Raw genomic sequence first — 18,656 nt, forward strand, 5'->3', positions numbered from 1 at the left:
TGCCCATATAGTTCCTGGGGAAAGCACTCACACAGCACATTGTTACATGCCCATATAGTGCCTGGGGAAAGCACTCACACAGCACATTGTTACATGCCCATATAGTGCCTGGGGAAAGCACTCACACAGCACATTGTTACATGCCCATATAGTGCCTGGGGAAAGCACTCACACAGCCCATTGTTACATGCCCATATAGTGCCTGGGGAAAGCACTCACACAGCACATTGTTACATGCCCATATAGTGCCTGGGGAAAGCACTCACACAGCACATTGTTACATAAGGCGGCCTGTGTAGTGCCTGGGGAAAGCACTCACACAGCACATTGTTACATGCCCATATAGTGCCTGGGGAAAGCACTCACACAGCACATTGTTACATAAGGCGGCCTGTGTAGTGCCTGGGGAAAGCACTCACACAGCACATTGTTACATAAGGCGGCCTGTATAGTGCCTGGGGAAAGCACTCACACAGCACATTGTTACATAAGGCGGCCTGTATAGTGCCTGGGGAAAGCACTCACACAGCACATTGTTACATAAGGCGGCCCGTATAGTGCCTGGGGAAAGCACTCACACAGCACATTGTTACATAAGGCGGCCTGTATAGTGCCTGGGGAAAGCACTCACACAGCACATTGTTACATAAGGCAGCCTGTGTAGTGCCTGGGGAAAGCACTCACACAGCACATTGTTACATGCCCATATAGTGCCTGGGGAAAGCACTCACACAGCACATTGTTACATAAGGCGGCCTGTGTAGTGCCTGGGGAAAGCACTCACACAGCACATTGTTACATAAGGCGGCCTGTATAGTGCCTGGGGAAAGCACTCACACAGCACATTGTTACATAAGGCGGCCTGTATAGTGCCTGGGGAAAGCACTCACACAGCACATTGTTACATAAGGCAGCCTGTGTAGTGCCTGGGGAAAGCACTCACACAGCACATTGTTACATGCCCATATAGTGCCTGGGGAAAGCACTCACACAGCACATTGTTACATGCCCATATAGTGCCTGGGGAAAGCACTCACACAGCACATTGTTACATAAGGCGGCCTGTATAGTGCCTGGGGAAAGCACTCACACAGCACATTGTTACATAAGGCGGCCTGTATAGTGCCTGGGGAAAGCACTCACACAGCACATTGTTACATAAGGCGGCCTGTATAGTGCCTGGGGAAAGCACTCACACAGCACATTGTTACATAAGGCGGCCTGTATAGTGCCTGGGGAAAGCACTCACACAGCACATTGTTACATAAGGCGGCCTGTATAGTGTCTGGGGAAAGCACTCACACAGCACATTGTTACATAAGGCGGCCTGTGTAGTGCCTGGGGAAAGCACTCACACAGCACATTGTTACATAAGGCGGCCTGTATAGTGCCTGGGGAAAGCACTCACACAGCACATTGTTACATAAGGTGGCCTGTGTAGTGCCTGGGGAAAGCACTCACACAGCACATTGTTACATAAGGCGGCCTGTATAGTGCCTGGGGAAAGCACTCACACAGCACATTGTTACATAAGGCGGCCTGTATAGTGCCTGGGGATAGCACTCACACAGCACATTGTTACATAAGGCGGCCTGTGTAGTGCCTGGGGAAAGCACTCACACAGCACATTGTTACATAAGGCGGCCTGTGTAGTGCCTGGGGAAAGCACTCACACAGCACATTGTTACATAAGGCGGCCTGTATAGTGCCTGGGGAAAGCACTCACACAGCACATTGTTACATAAGGCGGCCTGTATAGTGCCTGGGGAAAGCACTCACACAGCACATTGTTACATAAGGCGGCCTGTATAGTGCCTGGGGAAAGCACTCACACAGCACATTGTTACATAAGGCGGCCCGTATAGTGCCTGGGGAAAGCACTCACACAGCACATTGTTACATAAGGCGGCCTGTATAGTGCCTGGGGAAAGCACTCACACAGCACATTGTTACATAAGGTGGCCTGTGTAGTGCCTGGGGAAAGCACTCACACAGCACATTGTTACATGCCCATATAGTGCCTGGGGAAAGCACTCACACAGCACATTGTTACATAAGGTGGCCTGTGTAGTGCCTGGGGAAAGCACTCACACAGCACATTGTTACATAAGGCGGCCTGTATAGTGCCTGGGGAAAGCACTCACACAGCACATTGTTACATAAGGCGGCCTGTATAGTGCCTGGGGAAAGCACTCACACAGCACATTGTTACATAAGGCGGCCCGTATAGTGCCTGGGGAAAGCACTCACACAGCACATTGTTTCATAAGGCGGCCTGTCTAGTGCCTGGGGAAAGCACTCACACAGCACATTGTTTCATAAGGCGGCCTGTCTAGTGCCTGGGGAAAGCACTCACACAGCACATTGTTACATAAGGCGGCCTGTGTAGTGCCTGGGGAAAGCACTCACACAGCACATTGTTACATGCCCATATAGTGCCTGGGGAAAGCACTCACACAGCACATTGTTACATCAGGCGGCTTGTGTAGTGCCTGGGGAAAGCACTCACACAGCACATTGTTACATAAGGCGGCCTGTATAGTGCCTGGGGAAAGTACTCACACAGCACATTGTTACATAAGGCGGCCTGTATAGTGCCTGGGGAAAGCACTCACACAGCACATTGTTACATAAGGCGGCCTGTGTAGTGCCTGGGGAAAGCACTCACACAGCACATTGTTACATAAGGTGGCCTGTATAGTGCCTGGGGAAAGCACTCACACAGCACATTGTTACATAAGGCGGCCTGTATAGTGCCTGGGGAAAGCACTCACACAGCACATTGTTACATAAGGCGGCCTGTGTAGTGCCTGGGGATAGCACTCACACAGCACATTGTTACATAAGGCGGCCTGTATAGTGCCTGGGGAAAGCACTCACACAGCACATTGTTACATAAGGCGGCCTGTATAGTGCCTGGGGAAAGCACTCACACAGCACATTGTTACATAAGGCGGCCTGTATAGTGCCTGGGGAAAGCACACACACAGCACAGTGGGGTAGATGTATTATAGTGGCACTTAACGTGCCGCTATAACGCTTCCCGCTTCGCCTCTTTACCGAGGCGAAGCAGGAAGCACTACCGATGAGATGTATTAACATCTCATCGGCCGGAGAGGGGGAACGTTAACCCCCCCTCCGGCGCTACCTGCTAAAGACAGCAGCGCATCAGCCTAGTGCTGATGCGCTGTGTCTCTTCCTAGCCGGCTCCACTGAGCATGCGCGGGATATCGCAGGTATCGCGAGATCCCCGCGTGCAGTCATGGAGCCGGCAGGCGCCGCAGCAGGGACAGCGCTGTCCCTGCTGTGGGGATAGGCTAGCGCCAGGCTGTAGCTGTCGATAACGACAGCTACAGCCGGTCAAACGGTCATGCGTTATGACCGTTCGTACATAGCCCTGCCGTCGGCGCTGCTATCTTGTAGATAAGCTATCTTGTAGATGAGCAGCGCCGATAATGACAGACTCCCGATCATACATCGGGGAGAAGCGGTATCAGCGCACATAACGTGAGCTGATACCGCTTCTGGGCTTCGTACATCTCCTCCAGTGTTACATAAGGCGGCCTGTATAGTGCCTGGGGAAAAAACTCACACAGCACATTGTTACATAAGGCGGCCTCTATAGTACCTAGGGAAAGACACAGCACATTGGGGTAGATGTACGAAGCCAAGAAGCGGTATCAGCGCACGTTATGTGAGCTGATACCGCTTCTCCCCGATGTATGATCGGGGGTCTGGGCGGTAAATGACAGGGGTGCTATGCGCCCCTGTCATTATCGGCGCTGCTATCTACAAGATAGCAGCGCCGATAGCCTGGGCTATGTACGAACGGTCAGATCGTCTGACCGTTCGGCCGGCTGTAGCTGTCGTTAGCGACAGCTACAGCCTGGCGCTAGCCTATCCCCACACCAGGGACAGCGCTGTCCCTGCTGCGGCGGCTGCCGGCTCCAGGGCTCCACGCGAGGATGTCGCAATACTTGCGAGATCCCGCGCATGCTCAGTGGAGCCGGCCGGGAGAGAGACACAGCGCATCAGCACTAGGCTGATGCGCTGCCGTCTCTAGCGGGTAGCGCCGGAGGGGGGAGTTAACGCTCCCCCTCTCCAGCCGATGACATGTTTTTACATCTCATCGGTAGTGCTTCCTGCTTCGCCTCGGTAAAGAGGCGAAGCTGGAAGCGGTATAGCGGCACGTTAACTGCTGCTATAATACATCTACTCCATTGTGAGCAACCTTTGTATGCGGTTAAGGTGCGACAAAGATGTGAAATTTAAGGAAATGTAAAAATCGCTACCCGTGGTGGAGCATCTAAGTCGTGCCAAGTGTCACGTGCCATTTGGTGCAGAAATGCCAGGTGAATGAGGACACATCTGTATTACTGCACCCTGAATAATCTGTGAAACATTTTCTTATTACCATTGCTTAAATTCCGGAACTTGGTACATACAGAAATCCAGCTAAAGGTGTTGATAACAATATAAGCTTTAGTACATCCCGCCCTGTGTGCTGATCTGCGTTCTGCAGCTATCAGTACGGCTTCTGTCCTCTTTCTGTATCTTGTATGAATGGAATAACTCCCAGGGAAATCCAGGTTTGGCTGTAATACTGGGAAGAAAAACCTAGTCGTTCTATAGAGGCAGGCTATACAGGAATGCTGTGCTATGTTGTTTTCCTACCATTTACTATTTTGCATAAAAAGAACATACACAGAACCTGTTGTAGTGTTAAATGCTCCTTCTCGGCTATTACACAGTGATACCCAAGGGTGTGTGTACAGGTCACTCAGGGAGAGCAATTCACTCACTCACGTATATTAATTAACCTATTGTTGGCTGAAAGACGGTGATATTTATAACGTGTACACATTATATTTCTTTAGGGTGTTAGTACATGACGTACAAACTTCTTTGATGGTTATACACACACATTATTTGGCATACACAATATCTGTTCTTTTCCTTGTTTTTGTCTCGGTTATCTATTTATTTCATATCTAAATGTCACACACATATTTGTCTATCTCAAAGCTATATATCAGCTAGCTATGTCACATGTACTTATCTATCTATCTATCTCATATGTATATCTCATATCTATCTATCTATCTCATATATCTATTTATCTATCTCATATATCTATCTATCTCATATATATATCTATCTCATATATCTATTTATCTATCTCCTCTATCCATCTATCTATATCTCATATCTATCTATCTCATATCTATCTATCTACTGTATATGTATATATGTTGTCATCGGTTTTGATCAAGTTACTTTTCAAATCATTGTGTATGTATCTAATTTCTCCTCCAGTGGCGGAACTAGAGAGTGGTGGGCCCAGGTGCAAGAATATGCTTTGGGCCTCCCCTCCCCCATCCATTACTGGCACCCCAACATTTATTCACCACCCCCCCAGTCATTAAATCCTGTCCGTCCAGCCCGTGTGTCAGCCTCATTCTCCCCCCCCCAGCCCCAGCGTGTCAGCCTCATTCTCCCCCCCCCAGCGTGTCAGCCTCATTCTCTTCCCCAGCCCCAGCGTGTCAGCCTCATTCTCCCCCCCCCAGCCCCAGCGTGTCAGCCTCATTCTCTTCCCCAGCCCCAGCATGTCAGCCTCATTCTCCCCCCCAGCCCCAGCGTGTCAGCCTCATTCTCTTCCCCAGCATGTCAGCCTCATTCTCTCCCCCAGCCCCAGCGTGTCAGCCTCATTCTCTCCCCCAGCCCCAGCGTGTCAGCCTCTCCCCCCCCCCCCAGCGTGTCAGACTCTTCCCCCCCCCCCAGCGTGTCAGCCTCTCCCCCACCAGCATGTCATCCTCTTCCCCCACAGCCAAAGTGTCTCAGCCTTCCCCCTCCCCCAGCATGTCTCAGGCTCTCCCCCCCCAGTGTCTCAGCCTTCCCCCTCCCCCAGCATGTCTCAGGCTCTCCCCTCCAGTGTCTCAGCCTTCACCCTCCCCCAGCATGTCTCAGCCTCTCCCCTCCCCCAGCGTGTCTCAGCCTCTCCCCTCCCCCAGCGTGTCTCAGCCTCTCCCCTCCCCCAGTGTGTCTCAGCCTCTCCCCTCCCCCAGTGTGTCTCAGCCTCTCCCCTCCCCCAGTGTGTCTCAGCCTCTCCCCTCCCCCAGCGTGTCTCAGCCTCTCCCCTCCCCCAGCGTGTCTCAGCCTTGCTCCCCCCCAGCGTGTCTCAGCCTTGCTCCCCCCCAGCGTGTCTCAGCCTTGCTCCCCCAAGCCCATACCACCGCAGCCGGCTTACTTACCTTGTTTCCTTGGCCACTTCTGTTCCTCGCGGCTCCTCTTGATCCTCTCCCTCCAGCAGCCCGGCCCCTTGTCATGACGTCACGCGCGCCGCGTCATTACAAGGGGCCGGGCTGCGGTGAGTGCCTGACTGTCATGTTGGAGCCGGAGCGGCCGAAGTGAGCCCGCTCCGGTTCCAACCATTTACCCGGTTCCAACCGGGTCGGCGGACAGCGGTGCTGTTGGATGCAGGCGGCCATTGGCCCCTGCACCACAGCGGGCCCCGGTGCAAGGCACCAGCTGCACCGCCGCTAGTTCCGCCCCTGTTCTCCTCTGTGGAGCTATAATGACTGACACCCTCCAATTACTCCACGTGCTGTCTACCTACTACAGTATGAAAAATAGGTTTATCTGCTCTGCTGTCTCCTGGCTCATCTCTCTGACCTAGGCAATAAATGTGCCTGTCCATTGCTTGTCACTTACAGTGACATCTGGGGTAATGCTTTCCTATCTGTATTGTAGTGATGGACAGGGTTGGACTGGCCAACAGGGGTACAGGAGAAATTCCCGGTGGGCCCCACCACTTGCTCTAATGTCAGGTTCCAGACTGTGCACTCGAATGATACATTGTTACTCTATTATAGGGTCAGTTACATGGTCTGTCTGTCCAAGCCTCTGTGGGGGCTGGCCTCATCGCTTGGGGTAACTGACCGCACCCGAAATCATGGGCCCCAACTATTCATTGCTCCCAGTGGGCCCTTCATGCTACAGTCCTTCATTGGTGGTGGATGCCTATCTGTATCAGGACCATCATCATTAATGGGCGTATACTGCTGCTGAACCAGACAGCTGATTGGTTTGAGCAGCGTTCAGTTTGGCCGCACACGTGTGCGGTCCGTTGGAGAGATGTGTCTGGTTGGAGGATAGAGCGGACGGCTGAATCCTGTGGGACACAGCTAGAGCAACCAGACAGTCCGCACATATATGGACAGTTCATCCAACCCCATATTTCTCGATCAGGTTTATCAATGTGCAATGTCCTTAGTAATACAGATTGAGTCTCCCATATCCAAAATGCTTGGGACCAGAGGTATTTTGGATAACGGAATATTCTGTATTTTGGAATAATTGCATATCATAATGAAATATCTTGGGAATAGGACCCAAATATACAAACACAATGCATTTATGTATTATATACACCTTATACACACAGCCTGCAGGTCATTTTATACAATATATTCAATCATTTTGTGTCTCAAACAAAGTTTGTGTACAGAAATTAAATTCATTTATGTTTCATATACCTCTTATACACACAGCCTGAAGGTAATTTTGTACAATATTTGTAATAATTTGTGCCTTAGACAAAGTTTGTGTACATTGAACCATCTAAAATCAAAGGTTTCATTATCTCAGTTATGCCAAAAATATTCCATATTTCGGAATATTCTGTATTTCAGAATATTTGGATATGGCAGACTCAACCTGTAGTAACATCACTTTCTAAGCTTACAGTAGATGTGCACAGTCTCCACTAGTGGGATATTAATTTATATATTGGTACAGAACCTTTATATACAGATTACGTTACAATGGAATGATGCTGGTTTGTCTTTTCTGATTTTCACAACCTTCCAGGTTTTAGCATAGAGATGAGAGAGACTTTTGCATTAATGTTAATGACCTTGGCAGTATATTACATTGTGTGGTGTCAATGATAGTGTACAGTGCTGAATATACTGTATTTACCATCACACTGACATTGTGTACATTTATCTTCTCTTTAGGAGGAAACTCGCATCCTCAGAGTGAAGATCGTGTCCGGCATTGATTTGGCCAAGAAGGACATCTTTGGAGCCAGGTAATTTTTGGTGAAATAAAACTCTCTATGCTAATAAAGATCATCTTGTGTGAGATAATAGCAGGACCCTCACTTTGTACCTTTCTGTCTGATTTATCATTTTGATGTAGTGACTTCCTTAGATTTAAATTTTTATGCTTAACGTTGTGGTAGTGACGATCTCTAAATTAAAAAAAAAAAATATCTACAGTCAGTGATTTCAGATAGAGATCGTCTCTTCTTTAAGTTTTTGTTCATACAAAATATATAACCTCTTCTGGCCATACAAGTTATATCGGGTTGGGTATGGGAGACCGGCAGTCGGGATGTCTGCTGTCAAAAGACCGACAGAGGCAATCCAAAGCTGAGAATCCTAACAGGGGCTTAGTAAGTATACTAACAGTCTTTCCTTCACCCCTTAACCCCCCCCCCTCCCTGCATCCTAAACCCCCCTCCTGGTGGTACCTAAAGCTAACCCTCCCCCCCCCCCCTCCCCGCAGCCTAACCCTAACCCCCCTGTGGTGTCCAAGTCAACCCAACCCCCTTCGCCCTGTGTCTACAATTAACTCGGCCTGCTATACTTGCGATCGGGATGTCGGCTAACCGGATTCTGGCGACTGAATCTCCACTGATGTTGGCATTGCTGTGCCGGTGTTCTGGCCGGAAGTCTGGATTCCAGCCCTGGAAATTCAACAGCCGTCATCCCAGCTGTAGGTAAACTACATTCCGTAAATAGGGGGATGTGGCTGTCGGGATTTCGGCGTCGGCATCTCAACTGATGTCGGGTTTCCGGCCACGGTGTTCTGACAACGGGTCGGGATTCCCACGCTGGGATTTCGACCGACCTGTATCCTGTGTGACGGTAAAATAACTAATTCCCAGTATTTATCTTCTCTTCTTCTACAGAGGCACCAACTTTCCAAACACTATAGCTGGCGCCTGGCTCCACATACATCAGTTTAATCAAACTAACCCAATACTGACCCTTATCGGGAATTCCTGACCATAGTCCTGTCAGTTTGCACACGAGTGGCCTTACTGGAAGCAAACTGACTTTGTGTATTAGTTTGATGCAGGCAGCCACAGACTTAGCGTTAGATAGTGGGAGGAACAGGGCCCCCCCGGCAGCACAGAGTATGTCAGGAGATGAGTGAGGTGTAAGTGAGGACAGAGGGCAGTGTGACATGATGTGAGGAGGGGAATAGAGGCAGACGGAAGCCACAGACTGAGGGTGGGATGCAGCAATGTGAAAAATGCGGTCAAACCCCCGGGAATGCAGTTTTCATGAGTTTGACAGCGTAACTTCTGGGTCATAGACCCGGTAGTCCCTCATTCGCAAAGGACAGCTCTGATTTTCTAAATGCATGCCTTCGTAATTTATGTCAGCTTGAATGCGTGCGTTATGCATCCTGTCCAGAGCGTTACATAGTGGAAGAAGCACAGCCCCCAGCAGCACAGAGTATGTCAGGAGATTAGTGAGGACAGGGCTGTATGTTACGGAATCTGGTATGGATTACCGCTGGACCCCTGGCCGGCAGCTCAAATCCCGACAGCGGCTGGTCGACAGAGGAGGAAATCCCGATCGTCCCCAGGTAAGTATAAACTAACCTATTTTTCCCTCTAAGTGCCTAAACCTAACCCCCCCTTCTCCGCTGCCTAAACCTAAGTCCCCCGGGGGGTGCCTAACCCTAACCTCCCCCCAAGGGTGCCTAACCCTAGCTTCTCTCCCCCTAGCCTAACCCTAACCTCCCGGGGGGTGCCTAACCCTAAACACGGCTGTCCGTTGTGGCGCCCGGAATCCGCTTTATCGGGATGCCGGGCGCCGGTCTCCCGGCGTCGGTAAAATGACAGGCGTCTAGATTTAGACGCCTGTCATTCGGCCCTCGTCTGGATTAAATTGTCTGGAAGCCGGCGTCGGCATTCCGTCCGCCGGCTTCCTAAACGTATACCGTATGTTACAGCTGCTGATCTGAGGTGGCAGTTGGAGGTCAGATAGTTAGTGGAAGTAACAGTTAGCACTGTGTATTGCTAACTTTTTTTCCTCTAATGTATTTGAAGCTCTCTCCATCATCTTGGCAAATGGCAGAATGATGGAGAAGGGTGAAGTGTCGCCTCTTTGCCGCTGATTTTCTTTTTTGTTTAGGAAAGAACGTACTCTAGGATTGTGTCTGCTGACATTTTCTCTAGAGAGCAAATACAAAGGCTAATTAACTCTACTGGGAAATGTTCTTAATCTCCCTTGTCCAGCACTAGTTACTGAGTGGTTTTGTTCAGACGAATGATAATTCCTCTTCTGAAGACAAAAGCTCTCTGTAAGATGTAACTATTTACACCGGGCGCAACGCATAGAGAGGGGCATTTATTCAAAACCTTGGCAAAAAGAAAAATGATTTGCCAGCATTGCGCCACTTATATAAGGGATAAAGAATATTTATCCTGTACCACCGGTGTCTAGACTCAAAAAAAAAAAAAAAAAGGCAGCGGAATGTGTAAGTGCTGCGGCATGATGTTTACAGTGGTGCTTGAAAGTTTGTGAACCCTTCAGAATTTTCTATGTCTGATGAAATTTGGCCTAAAACGACCTCAGATTTTGACACAAGTCCTAAAAGGAGATAAAGAGAACCAAATCAAACAAATGAGACAAAAACATTAGATGTGCTCATGTTATTATTGAGGAAAATTATCCAGTATCTGTGAAGGGCAAAAGTATGTGAACCTTTGCTTTCAGTATCTGGTATGACCCCCTTGTGCAGCAATAACTGCTTCTAAAAATTCCGGTAATTGTTGATTAGTCCTGTACATCGGCTTGGGTGAATTTTACCCCATTCCTCCGTACAAAACAGCTTCAACTCTGTTATGTCTGTGGGTTTCTTCCTATGAACTGCTCGCTTCAGGTCCTTCCACAACATTTCGATTGGAATAAGGGGCCTGATTCAGAGCCGGACGCTCTGACCAGAGCGCTCGCTCTGAATCAGTGCCCTCCTACATGGAAATGGAGCGGCCTCCTGGCCGCTCGCATAGCTGTGGGTGACCACCCACAGCATATGCGAGCGGCCAAAAAGATGGTCGCGATGGTCAAGACCATTGCGACCATCGGGCTTGCGACGGAGACCCTGCGGTAGGGTCTCGCTGCCGCAAGCCCAGGAGTGATTTTGGCTCTATCAACATCGACAGCACGCCCCCTTTGGTGCGAGACCCGGAGCGACAGCTTGGCTGTCGTTGTCCGGGTCTCGCGCATGTGCACGACGGAGCTCCCTCCGTCGTGCGCATGCGTATTGGGGGAACATCGACCCGCTTGCGAGCGGGTCTGAATGACCCCCAAGGTCAGAACTTTGACTTGGCCATTACAAAACTATACATTTCTTATTCTTTACCCATTCTTTGGTTGAATGGCTTGTGTGCTTTAGGTCGTTGTCTTGCTGCATGACCCACGTTCTCTTGAGATGCAGCTCATGGACAGATGTCCTAACAATTTCCTTTAGAATATTCTGGTATAATTCAGAATTCATTGTCCCATCGTTCTGGTCCAGATGCAGCAAAATATTCCCAAACCATGATACCACCACCACCACCGTGTTTCACAGATGGTATGAGCTTTATTATGCTGAAATGCAGCGTTCTCCTTTCTCCAAACAACGCTTCTCATTTAAACCAAAAAGCTCTATTTTGGACTCATCTGTCCACAAAACATTGTTCCAATAGATTGTCCAGGTGATCTTTAGCAAACTGCAGATGGGCAGCAATTTTCTTACAGAAGAGCAGTGGCTTTCTAAGATTTACCGGGAAGATTCCCGGTGGGCTGATGAGCTTGTGGGGCCGCCTGTCAGCCAAGTTACTTTTTCTAAAAATTTTTACAGATTTTTTTTTTTGCCACTTTCGTCTCCTGGATTAAGCAATCATACCCGTCGAGTTCTCCACTCAGGGTCCAGTCTCTCTTCCTACCAGTCATCACTGATGCCTTTGGACTAATTTGCTCTGTTCCACCTAGTGGACGGCAGCGACGTGGAGCTGGAGCGTGACAGCTAGGGGTCTTACCTGCACCCCTGTGGACTTGCCGGACTGACTGTCTCTACCAATGCCTGATCTGCGTGGTCCTGGTGAGTAAAAGGAACTTTGACATGATCCCTGTGCTATCTGACCGCGCTGCCCGCCCGCATGTTGCTGCTGTTGCGTTGACCTGCATGGATGTGCGGTTCCATTTGCACCTTGCCTGCCACTGCGAATGCCGGCTGACTCTTGTCATCACTGCCTCTGTGTATTGCAGCCGCTGCCCCCAGACTCTGTACGCCGCTGATACCCCCCTTTGGTCTCCTGGCGCTCTGCACGGATTTCTCTTGCCTCTGATCACTGCATTGGTTCCCTCTCTGGCCGTTTCCTGCAGTGCCCTTATCTTTGAGATACCAGGGACGCTGTCCATGGCTGGAGCTGTGATCCTGCACCCCCTCCCCCCCCCTCTAAGGTATTGTTTAACCTCCGCCCTGTAACTGCCCATCCTCTGTGTGAATCTCCTATTGTGTCTACCCATCCATGGCGTCCGGCTAGTGACCCCCTGCAATTGTTCTCTTGCACTCTGAATATGCCCCCTGCAACAGCTACCCCTGCACCTTGTAACTGCCTTCCCTACAACTGTTACCCCTGCACCTTCCACCCCTGCACCCTGTAACTGCCCACCTGTGCAATATGCTCCTTCCACCCCTGCACCCTGTAACTGCCCACCCCTGCACCCTCTACCATCCACCTCTCCACCCAGTAACTGCCCACCCGTACAATATGCTCCTTTCACCCCTGCACCCTGTATCTTCCACATCTGCACCCTGTAGCTTCTTCCCCTACAACCTGTCATTGCCACCACTGCACCGCTCACCACCACCATACCCTGTAACAACCACTTCTGGACCCTGTAACTGCCACCCCTGCACCTCTCACCACCATACCCTGTAACAACAACTTCTGGACCCTGTAACTGCCACCCCTGCACCTTCCACTACCGCAGAGTGTGACTGTTCCCCTGCAACTAAAGCCCCCATTCCCTCTAACTGCAACGCTTGCTCCCTGTAACTACCCTCCTACAACTGTACTCCCCCCACGCTCCCTGTAACTACCCCTCCTCTGTGTGTGTGTGTCCCGTGCTATCCTGTCTCTGGGAGGAATTGCAGATACCCCCCCTCCCTTTAGCTGCTGACACTTGAGGATGCCTCCGCCTTCCCCCAAAGATATAGAAGGGTGGGAGCTGATGGAGAGCATTCAGTATCTCCTTCCTTCACTGCTTGGCCTGCCATGTTATAGTACTAGTATTTTTTCGTCTTTATTCTATTAAATCACTTGATACAATACTTTATTGCAGCATTTTAACTTTTGCAAATCCGCAGAGTTTTATGGTCAGCTCTTATGCTTTTCTATTGGCCGAGAGGAAAGTTACAAACTGTTCCTTATATTTGGGCTTTAGGGTGCATTTTTCTTCTAATACAATAGCATGGCCCAAATATCCTTATGGTTTATGCCATATCAGCCAATCGGATATTTGCTTTTTCATTGTAACATCCCCCTGCAGATTGAGGCTCTGGATTTTGTTCAATGGATGAGATAGATAGACAGGGCCGGATTAAGGCTTGTGGTTGCCCTGGGGCCACTAATTTGTGGGGGGCCCACCAAGCCACACGGAGCCTACCCTCCCTCCCCCGCCACACGGAGCCTACCCCCACCCTCCCCCACCACACGGAGCCTACCCCCACCCTCCCCCACCACACGGAGCCTACCCCCACCCTCCCTTATTACATGCCTTCTGGTGTTGTGAATGAAGCAGCACAGTCAGTGCTGCTGCATACAGCGCAGAGCGGCTACTGAGGCCCGGCATCAGTGATCAGCGTTGTGGATAAAATGCGTCACGTAATGTAGGTGAGGGGACTCGGGAGCCGCTCTACGTGGCAGCGCTGACTGTGCTGTTGCATTCAGAACACAGAGCAGCGGCAGCTCAGCCCCTATCCGGGAACAGGGTACACTGGACACCTGCTCTCCGCAGGGTCACCCCAACACTCTGTGGGAAGGGGCAAATACCGGATTTTGTGGGGGGGGGGGTTTACATACATTTTATATATATATATATATATATATATATATATATATAATTTTTTTATACAATTTTATTTATTTATGAACGTGTGTATTATACACGCGTACACACACATATATATAATATATATGTAGCAAACGTATATAATATTTATAAAATACACACATATACAGTATACACACAAACCAGGGGTGTATCTATAATGGGTGTGCGGGGAACACGGGCCCCTGGGGCACCGCACCGCACTCTCTGCACCCATAATATTACTTACCTCTCTGAAGTCCCACGTCGGCGCGGGCGTACGGCGCTGTAAAATGACTGGAAAATGGCCGCGGTGGCCATTTTCCCCGTCCTTTGCTCTTGCGCAGCACAGGGAAAATGGCCGACGAGGAAATTTTCAAGGTGACCTGTGCAGACACTATAGACTCTGGGCAAACTCTAGTGCACAGAGTCTATAACTCCGGCGCTGGACACGCACAGCTCAGTGCTCTGCCGGCCGCCAGGTGGGAGAGGAGGGGGCCTGTGTCGGATACTGCACACGGGTCCCCCTCCTCTCTAGAAACGCCCCTGACACAAACACATACATACATACATACACAATAGCACATATACAGTATACACAAACACATATACACATACATACACACTAACACATACACCCAAACAGCAGTATACACACACACTAACTCATATATACACATACATACACATGTATACACAATAAAACAGTACATATACACACTTACTTTTTATGCAGCTGCTGCTCACATCCTTAGTCCTTAGGCTCCGCCCCCTCACGCTGTAATGCCGTGATTCGCGGGTCATTTGGGGGCGGGGATTGTTGTATTAGCTCCCACCCCTCTGAGGAATTGGTCCATCAGGGGGGGTTTCTACCTACTCAGAACCCCCCCCGTGTGCTCTAGAGGTGGAGCCCCTCTGTCTGTGGGGGCCCCGGGACGACTGCCCCTGTTCCCCCCCCTTAATCCGACCCTGTAGCTGGATCTGTATATCTATCTATCATATTAGATGTATTAATCCCGCCTATTTTAATGTTGGTTTCGCCTACAGTTGATTTTGTGTCGCCCGCGTGAGGCCACTTCCGAAATTTATAATTAAACGAGCAGTTGTGTTCGTGGGTGGAATATTACATTTCCGGGCCCCATAGCGTAAATGTTGGAGGCTGGCATGGTATGATCTGTCATCCTTCCGCCCACTTGTGAAAGTAGCCCCCTTCACTGCCTGTGCGGCCTTGCGCCATCTTAATTGTTGGTGCGCGCTCTCCCCTCTGATTAGAATGTAATTCAGTCTACGTACCCACGTTGTACTTATCCTCTGTGCAACCGACCAGTTCAGTTACATCCACTAAGCCGCAAATGGAGATGTCGCTGAGATGAGTACGACTCTGATTCGCCCATAGTTGCCCAATGTTTTGTGCGCAGGCTTTTACGCATGGACTGGACTTTTGCTTAAATATTGCCATGCCCGTCAGCCAAGCAGACTGGCATCTAACACTGAATCGGGCCCTTCCTGCGCAAAATGAAGGTGTGTTTTGTACTAACTGCAGATCTCGGACTAGAGAGAAAAATCCGCCTATAGAACAAGTTAAAAAAAATAAGGGGTCTATTTACTAAGCAGTGTTAAGAGACAATTTACTACAATCCACATTGGTAATGCCGATTGTAGTGTGATATTACCGAGTGAATTCGCATTGCGAATTAAGGCAATATCCCAGCGATTAACTACAAATCCCTTACAGGGACAGAGCTTGCGATAAAGCTCTGTCCCTGCGAATCCCCTCCGCACACAAGTCACTGTATTTTCGCCAAAAAAAACCGTGACAAGTGCCCCACTAAGCGCCGTCACCAAGCCCCTCGATCGCGGACCCCCCTGCACGTTAGAGCGGAGCAGGAGTCCGGTAATCGGGGGAGACCCTGGATAACGTCACCTCCAGGTGGCGTTGTTATCACAGGGCTTTCCCCGGTATTTTTTCACATTTTATTTTTAGTAACTTTTGCCAGATCACATTTCCCATTACAATGATGGGAAATGTGATCTGCTTACTAAAAATAAGTGATAATTAGGGGTTGGAGTAGAATTTTACAAATTCTACTCCAATTGCCCTGTAGTAACTGTAGGTGAAACTAAAATAATGTGAAAATACAAAACACCCTTTTTCACTTTATTTTAGTAAAAATAATGATAATAAATAGAGCCCAAAGTGAAATTAGTGAAGCTCCCAACTGTCATTTTTCAAACACAGCCTGTGACATGGCAGTTAGGAAGTGATTGGCTGGCCCCTTATCTCATTTCACTTTGGGGTCTATTTACTAAGCAGTGTTATGAGACAGACTGAAAAGTGATAAGAAAGTGATAAGGTGCCAGCCAATCAGCTTCCAACTGTCATCTCACTGGCTGTGTTTGAAAAATAACAGTTGGGAGCTGATTGGCTGGCACCTTATCACTTTCTTATCACTTTTCACTCTGTCTCCTAACACTACTTAGTAAATAGACCCCTTTGTCTCCTAACACTTAGTAAATCGACCCCTAGTTGCGTAGATGGGAGAATCCATAAATGGAGGTGAAAGATCAAGGTCTCTGACAAGTGTAGATATTCTCATTCGGGAGGGATTCCTTCATTACAGCGGAAGACTCTAGTGATGAGTGTAGAAAATGCAATCTGGGTAATGTGGATACATTTCTTAAACACATATCTATCTGTGGGCACGACTGAAGCAGCACCATGACCATGCCTTGACAAAGACCCAAGGCCCCCATATACGGTCCGATCTAGCAGCCGATCCGACGGATTGGAACGATATCGCTGCTACATTGTACCATGTGTGGGTATGATATCGGCCAGTGCGCGCTCACGTGGGACCGTACGTCGCTCCTCCACATCTCTCTGCATGTTCAGTTGCATCGGGAGAGCCCTGTACGATCCCATGCAGCGCTATGCAGGTGTGGGAGGGGGTGCCAGCATATCGGGCGGTTGGTCACCCGATTGCTCCGTGTGTGTGGACTGCCCGATATGTCGGCCATCGGTTTGTCCATCGCATCGCAATGTGCATATCGCACCGTGCATGGGGGGCCTTTAGGCCTTTATCATTCTTGTTGTTTTATCTATTATACTTCCCTTTATATAAGGGTAAAAACCATTTATTATTGTATTTCCCTTGAATAAGGGTAAAATTTTTAATCGAAAGTAAATAAATGTTCATACTTTTAGACCAATTGGTACCGATGGTGGTGACCTAAATAAGCATGCAGCCATCGGCACCAGTATCTGCAATCAGATGACCATAAAATGCTTACAGGGCCATCTGTCCATTTCAAAGGCAAGTACATAGGCCAGTAAATCCACAACCAATACCTGAAGGCCCGGTTAGGAAACCGAGGCCGCCTACCCTGGTAGGTCAATCAGACTAAAGGTACATTACAGGGGAATTAACCTATTAAACAATCTCACTGGCCCCTAGGCTGACGCTCTTTACCGCCTTCACGCCAAAGAAAAAGGAAAATGGTCGGCAAACGACAAAGGAAAAACAGGGAGGTAGGGATGGGAAATCACCGAAAACAGGCAGAGCCTCACTCCCACTCTTGGCTGCAGTCAATTAAGAAATGTAACCCCTTATAAACCCTTGCATTGTCAGCTCTATCTGTCCCTAGCCTAGGGGTTTAAGGTCCGTTGTGTACACAGAGTACCCTCCGTCGTCATAATGTGGGGGGGAGATTTATCAAACCCCTTAAAAAGGACAAGTGGAGATGTCGCCCACAGCAGCCAATCATGTCATTGCTATCATTTATATAGTATATTCTAGAAAATGATAGCTATAATCTGATTGGTTGCTATCGACAACACCTCCACTTTTAGTTTTTAGAAGGTTCGATAAATCTAATGCTAAATAACTAGAAGGTCTGGATGCAGTCAATGGGGAAATGATGCTGCAATGGAGTTGGGTTCCTGAAGTAGATACTTTAATAACCAGCATATCTGCTGTACTGTAAATCTGAGGTGGATTTAGGGTTCAGGCCACTCCTAGGCACGACATTATTGGCCTCCGTACCCCCCCCTACTTCACAACTGCCTTTGGCCTTCATGGACAACAGCAGTTAAGCATAGATGCAGAGCCGCCCATTAGTAGTCCCAGCATAGACATCATGAGATGGTGTCACTGCTGGCTCAGGCTCTGCCCCCTTCATGACGTCCGTGGCTGGCTGGTCCCGAAACTGAAGCCTCCAGGAAGATAGCAATTGGGCAGGTAGCCCCGACCTCTCCTGCATGCAAATCACAACCCACGACACCCCCCTGCTGGTGCTACATTAAAAACGGTCAGTGGCTCTGATGCAGGGTGGTCTACTTTGCTGCTCCCAGCAGGTGGCACCTCTAGGCACGTGCCTCACGTACCTAGTGGGAAACCTGCCACTGCCTACAATTCCCTTCTCCTCATGGATAGGAATATGGAAGGTGCTTTCAAAAAGCTTCATATTTCCACAGTAACAGCATTGATATTCGGT

General features: G+C 49.2%; 1 protein-coding gene across 4 annotated transcripts in view; it reads left to right on the top strand.

The window, feature by feature from the left end:
- The window catches only part of NEDD4L (NEDD4 like E3 ubiquitin protein ligase), a 438,826-nt gene that overhangs the window by 145,316 nt on the left and 274,854 nt on the right, over positions 1-18,656 (top strand). For all 4 annotated transcript variants that reach the window (XM_088476471.1, XM_088476472.1, XM_088476473.1 and 1 more), the window contains exon 2: positions 8,019-8,092. In XM_088476471.1, the coding sequence (XP_088332597.1) occupies positions 8,019-8,092 (74 nt within the window). The remainder of the gene's footprint in view (positions 1-8,018; positions 8,093-18,656) is intronic.

This window comes from Taudactylus pleione, unplaced genomic scaffold (genome assembly GCF_031769625.1).
Source record: "Taudactylus pleione unplaced genomic scaffold, aTauple2 ptg000189l, whole genome shotgun sequence".
Classification (NCBI taxonomy): Eukaryota; Metazoa; Chordata; class Amphibia; order Anura; family Myobatrachidae; genus Taudactylus; species Taudactylus pleione.